General features: G+C 37.9%; 1 protein-coding gene across 3 annotated transcripts in view; it reads right to left on the bottom strand.

Moving 5' to 3' along the window:
• Positions 1–12952, bottom strand: part of CFH (complement factor H) — a 30955-nt gene that overhangs the window by 6414 nt on the left and 11589 nt on the right. For 2 of the 3 annotated variants that reach the window (XM_082052971.1, XM_082052973.1), the window contains exons 7-15: positions 10538–10717; positions 9824–10024; positions 8449–8628; positions 6675–6851; positions 5369–5548; positions 5041–5214; positions 3522–3704; positions 2548–2730; positions 1004–1174 (exon numbers count right to left, since the gene is read on the bottom strand). In XM_082052971.1, coding sequence (XP_081909097.1) covers positions 1004–1174; positions 2548–2730; positions 3522–3704; positions 5041–5214; positions 5369–5548; positions 6675–6851; positions 8449–8628; positions 9824–10024; positions 10538–10717 — 1629 coding nt within the window. The remainder of the gene's footprint in view (positions 1–1003; positions 1175–2547; positions 2731–3521; positions 3705–5040; positions 5215–5368; positions 5549–6674; positions 6852–8448; positions 8629–9823; positions 10025–10537; positions 10718–12952) is intronic. The other variant, XM_082052972.1, reaches the window with a different exon arrangement.

Raw genomic sequence — 12952 nt, 5'->3', positions numbered from 1 at the left:
GAACATAACATAAAATGTAACAGTTCATCACAGATTACAACAATAACAACCAAGACAATACTGGTGATAATTTTCAGTAGCTATCTAAAGCTTTAATTATTATCATTATCTAAGAAACAAACTTAAATTTTCCTTCTAAAGCAACAGAGGGCTGCTCCTGCCAGATGAAAGAAAAAGTGAGGGAAAGAGGTAGATCTAGGAAGAAGAAGACCTCAAGGGGTTTGGTTTCTTGCTTCTAGTGGTTCCAGAAAACTGGGAAGGTAAGGACACTAGGCTTTGAAAGGGAACGCTCCCTTGACTGATGCCACTCCGTACACTTCTCCCACTTCCATGCACCATTTCCCATGAACCTGGCCTACTCAAAGCAGGCAATGAGGCAATGATTTTTCTACAGTCAATGCCTTCTACAGGCAACATCCTGCTCTGCTGTTCAGAAAGGCAGTCCCTGCAGGCATCTGACCTCTGGTGTCTACTAGATAAGGGCAGTCTCGTCTATGTCTGCGCTTTTGAGTTGCCCAACTCTGTTGTTTCACTAGGAAGTAATTGGAAAAGAAAAAAAAAAAAAAAAAAAAGAAGGAAAAAAAAAAAGAAAAATCAGGAATAAAAAAGTTTTGAATGTTTACAGGAAATAAAGGAACTTTGGCTGGAGCTTGAGCTACGTGCTACACTCATTTGCACCAGGGTAAAGCCCTTTTGAAGAACCGACCTTAAATTTATCATTGCATCTTTTCTCACATCAGAAATGACAGTGTTCCAGTTGTCAGAGAAGAGATTATAAATCTGCCTCACTAAAATAGTGTGTCTCTAAGCCTATATAACTTCAAATTATTGCCATAATTATTCATGACTGTATTTTAGCATAGAATCAAGTAAGCATATATATATATAAGCATGTAAACATTTCTATTTCAGATTAGCGACACAACAATGCTAAGAAGCTTTAATGGAACACTTATATTTCCTACATAAAAAGAAGAAATTGTATGCAAATCCAAAACCATACCTGTACATTCAATCTCTGGTGACCATTTTCCAGAGACACAAGTAGCCTGTTTAGTGCTTTTGTCAGCTGATTTACATACATACTGTATAACTCTATGGAATCTAGCCTGCTTTTTTGGCTTGGCAGGCATTAGGGCAACATTCGCTGGAAGTTCACACCGAGGAGATGGATCTGAAAAAAAAAAATCAATAAAAAGCTAAAAAATAGATTTAGGTCAGGTAACATGTACATGCACAGTCACTGATGAAGAGGCCTTCAATTTCCTAATATATGTCCAAGTGTTTTTTTTGTTTACTGTAGTTTGAAGTAACTCCTGAGGTTCATAGACCACAGAATGATTTTTTCCCCCCACTGTCTAAAGCAGACATTGTTTGCACTCACAAAGCATTTATTTTTAATTTGACAGGATCTCTTTTGCTGTATGCAGTAGATATTATAAAAAAGAACCATTTCTTTCTTCCATAAACCTATAAAAGGTAGTAAGATGAGCAAGAAAATAAACTTTCTTTTGCTTGTAGAAACAGGAGCATAAAGGAAGTACTACTGAACACCAAATATGTACCAGGTATCATTCTCCTGTGGAAGTACATCCAAGTCATAACCAGGTCTTGTGTCCCTGACTGGTGACTCTGAGAGACAGAACACAAGCTACTTCTGAAAGCTGAGCAGACTGTGTTTTGTGCCAGACTCAATCCTCAGTATAATTGTAAGTGAAGGTACAGTCTCTCAAATCACTGATGAGTACAAAAACCCTTCTGAAGAAACGGGCAACCAAGAATTAGATATATCATAATCTGTGTTCTCTTAAGTGAAGTTCTGGAGTAATTTTTCCCAGACAACACTCCTTCTTGTCCACTATCTCTTTTTTCTTAAATTATTGACTTCAATGTAATTTTTTCCTTTTTCTTCAGAAAAGGCTTTGTTGTAGATCTTTTTAAAAGACATTAATTCAATTTATGGATTGCAAAACTAAATTGGAAGATGAGAAAAAGGAGAAAACTACTGATGAGAAATGGAAAGGACTAATCCACATGAAATAGTGAGGATGGGATAAGCCTAGCACACTGTGGCTACTAATAAAAGCAATATTAGTAGCCACAGTGTGCTAGGCTTATTCACAGCAGGATTTTTAAAAAGCCAAATAGCACACAGAGACACAAACCTAGCAGTAATTAAAGCAACAGGCACACTACTTTATTGCAGGCATGTCCCAAGGCTTCTGAAGGGACAAGGAACACTGGAAAATGGATAAAAGCCACTATACACCAAAGATGTATCCCCATGCTTTATTCTACCCACTGTGCAAGTGTCCTTTTCCTTCCCCAAACCTACTCAGAACACTTATAAAGTTGTAGGTGTAGAGTCTGTCTAGGATGAAGGATATGTTCACATTTAAAAGAGGAATAAGTAAAAATAACTTAGTTAAGATGGCTGAAACTTAGTATCTCTGCCTACATATTGTCCTGGTTTGATTGTTGAAGTCCTTGAAATTTTGAGCAGAACTATGTTACACTCTTATTTGAAGTATTATGGAAATAGATTACCAGCACAAAGAGGTAAAGGCTTCCATTCTCCACTACGACATTTTATTCTCATAGCCTTAGACTGGCCAGAGCCCTGTTTACATCCACAAATTACTTCATCACCATGTGAAAACTGGGCCTGGTCTTCCTGCTGAAGAACAACATTTGGAATAGAGGAAGGTGATCCACATGGCGTTTCGTCTTCTGTTGAAAAAGAGCAGAAGTATTCCACAATAATACTGGAGTCATATAAGAATAGCTGAAAGAACTTAAATAAAAGTAACTATATATGCATTTGGTGAGTCGGAAGACCAGCTTAGACCTGGATCTGATGACAACTGGTTTTTAGGGTAACACAAAGACAAAGAACAAGTACCTAACATATTTAAAACACACTTAACATATCTAATTCAGAACTTGCAGACTAGTGTAAAAAGGGCAAACCTAAAAATTGCCCCAAGCAGATTCTGTAAGGAAAAGAGGAAATCATCATCATCAATATCTTATTCCTCCCAGTCAATTACTTGAGGTATTGATAAGGTGCAGCAGCTTCCCTCCAAAACACCAGAGACTGAAGCCATTGACTTTAGGACCCAAAGAGACAGTGGAAGGGTGAGAATAACACCGGAAAAAGTGGTAAGACAAAGTCTGTGTATAACAACTGTAATTATATATTATAAATTATTTGTATTAGTTAGATATTCTGTACATTTATGTACTTATTATTATTATTATTTATATATTACATATTAATTTTCTTTCTCTTTCTATAATAATTTGATTTGGACTCAAAAACTGTGGCTGGATTGTTGAGATTTCAATTATACTACTAATAATGTTTGGGCTTTACAAATAGTGTCTGGTTACTTTTAACCTGTAAAATTATTTTGAACATAACATGTTCTACCTGCAAATATGAAATTGTGAAAACAGCTGTGAAGTATTAGCCTACAGTGAATTATAGACCTCTCAAAAGTAAGAGTTATATAGATTACCAATGCAAGAGGGAGGAGATGACCATTGTCCATCAACACATTCTATTTCCTTTGATCCAACCAATTTAAAGTCGACATTGCATTCATATTGCTTTCTGTCCCCATGCCGATACCGTTCCACAGAGCCATCAGCGATACTTCCATTGGTAATCTCGGGTGGAGGTCCACAGCCTCTGGCATTCACTGAAATCAAGAGATCACGTTTATACTCTGCACTCAGTCCTTTTAGCACAGTTATTTGTTAAGTGCAACACAAAAGAAATTGAATTTGTTGTTTAAAGGTAAGAAATATCTGTAGAACAGGTTATACAGGTCGTTGGTTTATTGCCTTTGAATATCTGGATTCACATTGGGCTGGAAGTCACAAACAGATATGCATGGTGCTGGTTCACTCTAATCTCTTACCTCCATGCACTGTCAATTTCCTGCTATGATAAAAGAAGTGTGTTATAAAACCAACCCAGTTTTAAGAGAAAAAAGATGTTACATAGATGAAAACTTTAATTTTTTTTTTTTTGAAGGTGAAAATTCTGCAATTATAACTTGTGTTATAAAAATCAACCAGCACGTGATATGTACTGTATATTAAAGGAATTAACTTCTGATGTAGCGAATGAAACTCTTGTTAAGGGAGCTTAAAATGTTCCTGAGCTAAAGGGCCAACTATATGAAATATACCTGGTTTGAAATGTAAAAGAGAGTGAGCAAAAAGAAGGATAAGATCACAGAAGACAACAAGAAAACTGGGGGGAGGTAAGGTAAGGAATATGAGATGCCTTCAACCTCTTGAGCTGTGTCATGAAAGGGCATAGCACCAGTAAAATAAACTCTTTTCAGATGCCAAGAAATTGTGCTCTGTCCTTATAAAGGTGAAAAGAATAGAGGCACGTAGCTTCCCTTCTGCATGAGTTTGTTCATCCTACCAGATGAAGCTGAGGCATATCACAGGGAAAACCTTTCACTGAATTTCTTTGCTTGAGTCCAGCTCTGTGTCATCTCCAATTTTATTTACTCCCCCGCCCCCCAATATCAAGTGATCATAAAAAGGAACATAGATTACAATATCTGCTGGGTGTCAACATTAGGCAGTAGCAAAACTTAGGACATTTACAATACAGTAAGAGAAGAATTACATTAATCTCTCCTGGCTGTCATATTGCACATTATTTATGCCTTTTTGAATAATAAATAGTTTTCATATGTTATAGTCAATAACCTGAGTGAAATTTTGCACAAGCCATTTAGCAGCTCACTTTCAGTTATTTGCAGAACTCCAATGGGCATAATTAAAGCTAACAAAAGGTTCAACACTGTAAGTTCAACTGTTCAGAACCTTTCACATAAAATAGCAAAACACTATGAAATGATGCAAAGAGGACCAGTTTCTGCCCTTTTATAGATGAAGATTGGATAATTTTTCTTGGGAGCAGGACTGGCTTATAGAAGGTGCCCATGGAAGTCTTCAGGACCGAGGTATTTTCATATGTTTCTACTACAATAAAGTTAAAGGAAGAATTACCTTTACATGCTGGTGGGGATGGAAACCATCCAAAGTAATAGCACTGAGTAGAGGCAGGTCCCACTCTCACATAACTGTTTGCACAGGTAAATTTCACAACATCTCCATTGTGGTATTTACCCTTCTTGGGAGAAAAATCTCCATTGGGCAATGTCAGCATGTCACATTCTATTGCTACAAAGAGAAAATATTTTAGCATAAAGTGTACACTCTTAAAACGTACGTGAAATACTAATGATCAGAAGACAACTAAAGAAAGCCTTAAAGAAAAAAGTTTCACAAAGTGTATACAGAGTTAACACTGATTAGTAAACACAACAATATTCACCAAAGCACTGGGGTGTTGGACTCCACTCGCCATTTATGCCACACCTCGAGGTACCAACTGGCATCTTATTTGCAGTTTGATATCCCTCCAAACATGCATACTCAATTGTGTCTTCAGGTATGAAATTAGTTCTATTTGCATGGTAATTCAAAATGTCCAAATGAGGTGTTTGACATGATTCTGTGGAATAAAACAAAGTTAGAGCATTTTGTGATCCAGAATCATTTTCCTTTGGAACCATCATTTCTGTAGGTGCTTTAGTATGTGCTAGTCTATTGAACTACTCGGTATTTTTGAAACATCAAAAATTCTGCATTGCCAGAATATGAATGTAGAACATCATATGTAGCATATTCATACTATATCTATTGCATTATTCTTCAGAACTGTTTATAGAGCTAATATCTAGCATAAATATTTCTTCCTCAGATTTCATTCCTTTCCTTATACTACATATTATTATTATTAGTGTCACAACAAACAGTTTGTACTCCTGTTCCCCACGGTCATTTGTAAGGAGGTCAGAAAAAAAGGTGCAAAATCCTTGGTAAAGGCAGTCTGAAACAAAAGGACAAGATATATCTATATATAGATATATAGATATAGATATATATATCTCAGCTGAAGTTGGTCAATACTATGAGCCTCGGTATCATAACAAAGGAAGATTAAGTCTCTTCTTTTACTATCCTATACCCCTGTTCAGGAGAGGAAGGAAAGTTTAAGAAGAAAAAGGCAACAACAATATTGAGGCATTTTCAGGAAAAAGCACTCTAGTGTTTTTAACAAATGTACTTTTTAACACCAGGGTAGACATATGCATAGTGCTTTTTATGCATAGTGATAACATCTTTCCAAACAATTATTCCCTTTTTTCTCTAATTTGTTCACATTTAAAGAAAGTTCTTGGCAGAATCCCTTGGTTCACAGGCATTTCTTCGCAAATCTTCCCTCACAAGTGTGAAAGGAGGAAGAATTAGGAGTAAATTGGGCCGATATGTACCTTGTATCAGGTAGGAATCACTGGAGAGGACAGTGATTATCATCTACTTTGTGCTAGAGGTCCAAAACCAAAACTCACCTAGAAGACAGTAGATATTTTCCTGCCTTACTAACTTCCTTTATGTTTTCTTGCTTTATTTTTTTGAGCCCCAGAAAGGTTAATCTCTGGAGGATCAGTCCTCTATTTTAGTCTTTCTTTGCCTAATAAGAAAACTACCAATCTAGATGACAAAAATCTGAGAACACAGGGCATCACGCCTGTGCCAGCAATGATAGGGACCTCTGAAACGTTTATGCTACTCACTGATGCACTTTGGAGGTGGAGTCCAACCATCCTCTTGACACCGTATCACTCCTCTCTCTTGTCCTTCTGGAGTTACAAAGCCAGTAAGACAACTGTAGGTCACCTTCTCCTGTAAATGAAATTTTTCCTTTCGCGAGGTGAAATAACCATTGTCAAAATAGATACTCCGGCATTGTTCTGAAAGAGATAGACAGATTTTTTTCCAAGTAAAACACTGCTAAACTGCATGCTTATAATACACAGAAGGAGGGGGACAAAAGAAACAGCCATAGGATTTAGAACACTTTTAGGAGCACATGAAGTTTTGTTTCTGCATTGAGCTCTCTTCCTGGGGGACAAGTGGAACATGAAAAGCCAAATTTCACAGTTACAAACTCATGCAGCACAAACAGGGATGGACAAAGGTTTGATTTGCAGCAATCCTGTAAGCTTCCAAAATTGTGTGTCCACACCTGGTCTTCACTAGAAATGAAATTCATGTTGGGCATGCATAAAGAGGATCCTCTGTCCCTCTGGCAAGGAGGGGCACGCCAGAAATCACCACAGTGTGCAGGTACCACCTCTGTTCTACCAAAGAGAAACCATTCAGAGTGCACACGGTGCAGCCCTAAAGCAGGTGTGTACCAAGGGACCCCTTCTTGCACACTAAAACAGTTATGCAGACAGAACCAATGTTGTAACTGATTTAACATCACTTAGAATACATTGTTTAAGCCAGTCTAAACAGATGGAAAACAGTCGTATTGGTTGCAAGTTCTGGTCCTGTATCCTGAAAGAAAACTTCTACAGTATGCTAAATTCTTTCCTAATAAACAAACTCCTTCACAGAATAATTTAAGAAATTAACACTACAACAAACAGCAATATTTGCACATTAGAGGGTCAAGTAAATAAAGACACACACACAAAAAAGACTTTGAGGAACATTAGAGGATGTATTTGAATGTTGGGAGCAGAGTTAATGATACATTTGTGCAACAGCTTGAAAAGTTTAAATTTCACATTACTGGTATAAACACACAAAAAATAATGTTTAAGATTGCCTAACACTAGGAATCATAAAATTCTATTTTGCCTGCTCATTGCTACGTCCAAATCTCAGTGGGTGGTGGTCCAAAGCATCCTGTGGTCGGTGTCTATGTCAGGGTGGGATTGTTTCCTAAAAAAATATTTTTACAATCTAAGAAAAGTTAGGTTGAATTATTTATCTTGTCCACATGGAATCATTACCTAAAGTATTTAAAGTTCCTGTGAGACATTCTAGCAACACCAGGCTCAATGTGAGTCAGGAACAAAAGCTGAAAACAGAGTTAGGAGAGGTAACCTTCCCATGCCTCCCCTCGTCCAGCATGATGCCAACTGGAAAGGAAGCAAGAGAAACAGGGATCACATGGGACAGAGAGAGGATGAAAGAAGACAAGAAATTACAGATAGGCTGTGCCAGGGGAATGATCACTACTTATTATACTACTGCACACCTATGTAACAACAAGATTTCACTACTGAAGATCAGAGCTTACGTTCTAGGACATCTGAACTAGCCACATGTACACATCTTACAGGGTCACATTCTGCACGTTTGTGTAGTGACTGACCTCAGCAGCATGCAGGGACATGAGAGCTGCATCAGCCAGGTGAGAGAATCACAGCCTTCTGGTTCAGCTGTAGAGCACCCAGACTTAGAGCTGCTAAGCAGTGGCAATGCATGTAGGTGACGTGATGATGGATTTACTGGTTTTAGCTATAAACCTCAGCAAAATACAAGCACACTCACTTTTACGGATACATCTTGGAGGAGGTGACCAGTCATCCTTTGTGCATGTAACTTCCCCATCTTCATGTTCAGTATAATAGTCATCATTGCAGACATACTTAACTCTTTCACCTTCCTTGTAAATGGACTTCCTGTTATGTGAGAAGTAACCATTTTCCAGGCGTCTGATATGACAGTTTTCTGAAGAAGGAAGGTAACTACATTCAACGACAGTAATAAGTACAGCAAGAACTGAGAAAAATTAATTCTTAGAAAGACAGTTACTAAAATAGAGCCTCCTGGCATCTTTCTGTATCCTTCTAATCCAAAAAGACCTTCGTGTTCAAACCTGAATGAAAGCATGTTTTGTTTCACCGCCCTTAGGTAAACGAATCACATGAACAGGAGTGCAAGTCACTACATAAAGTGCTAAGAAGTGGTCTAGTAAACAATATCACTTACCTAGAGAGCATAAGCAAGGCTGGCTAACTTCTGTGCATCTAGCATCATGTACACCAGCTCTGGTTTGTCTGCTCTGTCTCTGGAATGCTGATGTCTGCCCTGAGTGATTTTCAGCATTTGCCTCCAGGAGGTGTTAATATCTCTGTGCAAATGAGATTTTAGCAGCACCCAAGCATGTAGGCTCTCCAGCATCCTGTGCCCCAGGAGTCCAGACACGAGGAAGATGCCTGAAGGAATTCCTCTGAGACAAACTCCACTCGTTTCCTACACTGAGCACCACTCCACTGAGGGCAGCAGGGAAAGTGCAACCTCTTCTTTGAACTTGCCAAGCCCTACCATACCACTTTACTGTGAATGCACATGTGTTTTAGCAGAGGAGGCCTCAGCTCACTGCTTTAAATCTGTTTTCTAGTTTAAACCTTAAGTCAGTGTATCTGACCTATTGCAAGAGTGTGTGCCACCTTCTCAGCTCCAAAGGTTATCCAAAGGGACCAGGCAATGGTTGTCAGAGAGGAACCTCTAGATGAAGTACCCAAGCCAAGGAAGGAAGAACGTATTTACACAGAGTGGAAACTCTCTGTTTGTGTGTGCGGCTGTGTGTGCAGATGAAAGAAGGTGTATGCACAGGATCCAGAACTAGAGAAAATAAACTTTTCCTATGTGTTTCTTAATATCATGGATAGTTGTAGGCATATAGGAGCTCCAAAATCCAAAAGCATCATTTCAGCCTTACACACTGCAGAGTGTCACCAGCTGACAGTTCAAACTCTGCTGATATTCTGAGAGTCTGGAGTGCAGTTCCAGGGGTCAACTAAAGCAGGGCTACTTTAACAAACTGTTCTTTGTTCCACCTTGTGCTCCATCAGCACAATTTCTGTTGCACAGAACTTTGATAATTATAACAGAATTGCAAATATAGCAGACATGTACTTACTGAGGCATTTTGGCTCTGGAGACCAGCCCCTTTCAGAACAGACTACTTGAACCCAGTACTGTCCACTTGGGGTTGAATAACCATCATTGCAGTGGTAATCAGCATGCTGCCCAAACCTCATCGGAAAGTAGTAGCTTCTGTAGTACTCCAATGAATTACTTAATTTGCCATTTTCAATAACTGGGTAGTCACACGGCTTCTCTTGAAATAGAATTCAACACCAACAGTATCAACACATGCTTGACAACTGATTGTCCATGATGTACCAACATACAACTACAAGTAAAAATCTAAAGCTGTGATAATGATGATGAAAGATATCTTCCAATCATTAGCTATATTTTGCCTTTTTTGGAAAATTTTAACACTCACTATGCCCTCTTATCTTGACTGGCATGCTACTCCTCAGGTGGACCACAAATCTTCCTGACAGGGAGCTGGCTATAGCTCTTTTTATCACAAAATTTTTCAAATATGGTAATACTTGTGTTTATAAACATATTGTGTTTATAAACATAATGTAAATGTAGATTTATTTATTATTTTTACAGGTGATTTTTTAAACCATCAAATTAAGCTTTACATCATGAAGAAACACAATGAATAAGCAACTCTCAAGTCTCATGATTTTTAAGTTTTTCTCTTGACTTCTTTTTCACTAAGATATTTCCAACAACTCTGCATATTGTGTCTTCATTCATGAGAGCTACTTACGGACACAACCTGGATCAGGAACCCAGCCATTCTTGGTGCATTCAGCTGTGGTTTTGCCAGTAGTTGTTTTAAAATAATATCCAGAATTACACTGTACTGTGATTATATCACCTACTACATAGGTGTCTTCTTGAGGTCTAAAGTTCCCATAAGGAATTCTTGGAGGAGAGCATACAATTTCTAAATAAAAAGAGAAAAATTGGATGTGAATTTGAAGAATGCATTTATATTTAATGCATAAGCTCTCATTTATGTGGTATATTGACCATAACTGCATAAAATTGTTAAAAACATGTTTCTTAGGGCAAAGAAAAGGTTACATTACTCTCCCACTCTTAGAAACCTATGGTTCTATAAGAGGAAAGTGACTGCTGTTACTGATGTAACGATAATTAGAAGATTAAAACTTAATTGCAAAGAGAATGGCTGGAGCAAGAACTAGAGGTGATCAAACTGAATTAGAATAATCTTTTCCAGCAGGTGATTCCACAGCTTGAGCTCAAAATGACCTATGTTGGGCTCACTCACAGCTCTCACACTGTCCCAAAGGACGGCAGGTTCACTGGCAGGTCCTGAATGAAAAAAATTACTAAACTAGGAACCGATCATTCAAAGGCTCTGTGATTAAGATTAGCGTCTTGCACTGACACTGGAAGTATTTTAACAACTGAGAAAGAATGACAACGCTATTCCAAGAAGCTCATGATCTCTCAATGCTCGGAGAAGCAAGGCAAACATTCTTTCCAAACCAGAGCCTATCTTTTTTTTTTTTTTTTTTTTTTTTTTCTTATTTTAACTTCCAGTTTAGATAATACCACCACCACACTCAGGGCTGGGAGGGGATGACTATAAGGTAACTGTGGGTGGTCCTGCTGTGGAGTGAAGGGGGGTCAATCAGCTGTCTGCATGTACTGCTGAGTCACTTGCGTTCAGTGGTGAGTCAAGTAGGATCCAGAATCACCATCTGAAAATGCCCCAAGTATCAGAGCCCAGTAGATCAGTGTCTGCAAGAATGTTTTGTGTGGCACTTCTCAAAAACAGTATGTTGCTAAACTGTAGGCAATGTATATTAATTAATATCATCACTAATCTTGAAGCAGAAAGGTGAAGAACTGGATGGGCACTAAGAATGACAACTCTCTATTTCTAAAGCAATCTTTATGCAAGAGGTACCAGGAAGGTGGGTGATACAAAACATCCTATAATGTCACCATATTGACAACATTTTTTTTCCAGTTTCAAGTGTTTGGCAATTTCTTTAATACAATTCAAGGCACCAATGATTTCCCCCAAATTTACATCAAACTATTGCAACTGGGTCATAACATGCATATTTCTGTTTGCAGGATTTCAAGCTTTGATAATAATCTTTAAGTGCTGTAGTTGAGTGAAACTAAAATAAAATCCATGACCCAGAGAGCTGATGTCAAACATGACTAGTCTGAGAAACTACGGATTTGTCACCTTAACTGCTCAGAAGGCATTTGGAAGTTAGAAAGCAAGGTGGAGTTCAGCATTATAAATATACTAATTTGTAGGGATTATCAGGCAGTTTCTGATGGGAAGCTTGAACACCATGCAGTTGAGCAATTACACTTCTAATGACATTTAAAAAATTGCTGTCTTCATCCTAGACTAAGGGTCATGAACAGCTGCAGGATTCACACACTGCGTCACTTTGGTCTGTCTACACATTACTTCATGTCCACGGTTCTTACGATTAGTGAACCTCAAATCTATGTTGTACACAATTCTTGACACAATGGCTGTAGAGAAAGTGCTATTGTTTCCAGCTTTATGTATAATCCAGCACGACAATTCCATTGTAATTTTCAGTTTAGACACTTATGGTCCTCCATGGACTACTTATCCTGAATTTCAACTACTCCACATTTGCTTGAACTCCTTTGGAAATGGCCATGTCAACTTCAGATTGTTTTTCCTACAACACCATCTTACTATTTCAGAAGAATTTTTGAAAGGCAGCTTACAAACTTAAGTTTTCATTTGAAAGATACTTTGAAAGATACTTCTGTAATTTCCAGTCATTTCTGAAAGGGTATGCAGTAGGTCATCAAGCTAAGACTATTCTCCCAGTTTTATTAATAATGCTGCAATTCTTATGGTATCAAACAAACATTTCTTTACCCAGTCTTCCAACATATAGCACAGCCAATGCTCATGTTAAACATTCTTTAAAAAGGTATCAAGACTTGATGTGAAGACAATAGGACTTAAAAAACCGTATCACTTCTCTAAGAAGTTGGGTTCAAATGTTAATTTTCCCATGCCATTAAAAGCTTCAGATTCCTTCTGTAGTTTTAATTTCTGTGGTATTAATACTTCTGTTGCTGTTGCTTTTCCTGCATGCTTAAGTATTCTTTTTAGCATCTGATTTTTCCATTCCTTAGCTAA

Source organism: Streptopelia decaocto, assembly GCF_964273445.1.
Source record: "Streptopelia decaocto genome assembly, chromosome: 5".
In the NCBI taxonomy this organism is placed as follows: Eukaryota; Metazoa; Chordata; class Aves; order Columbiformes; family Columbidae; genus Streptopelia; species Streptopelia decaocto.
This window is presented reverse-complemented; position numbering and strand designations above follow the sequence as displayed.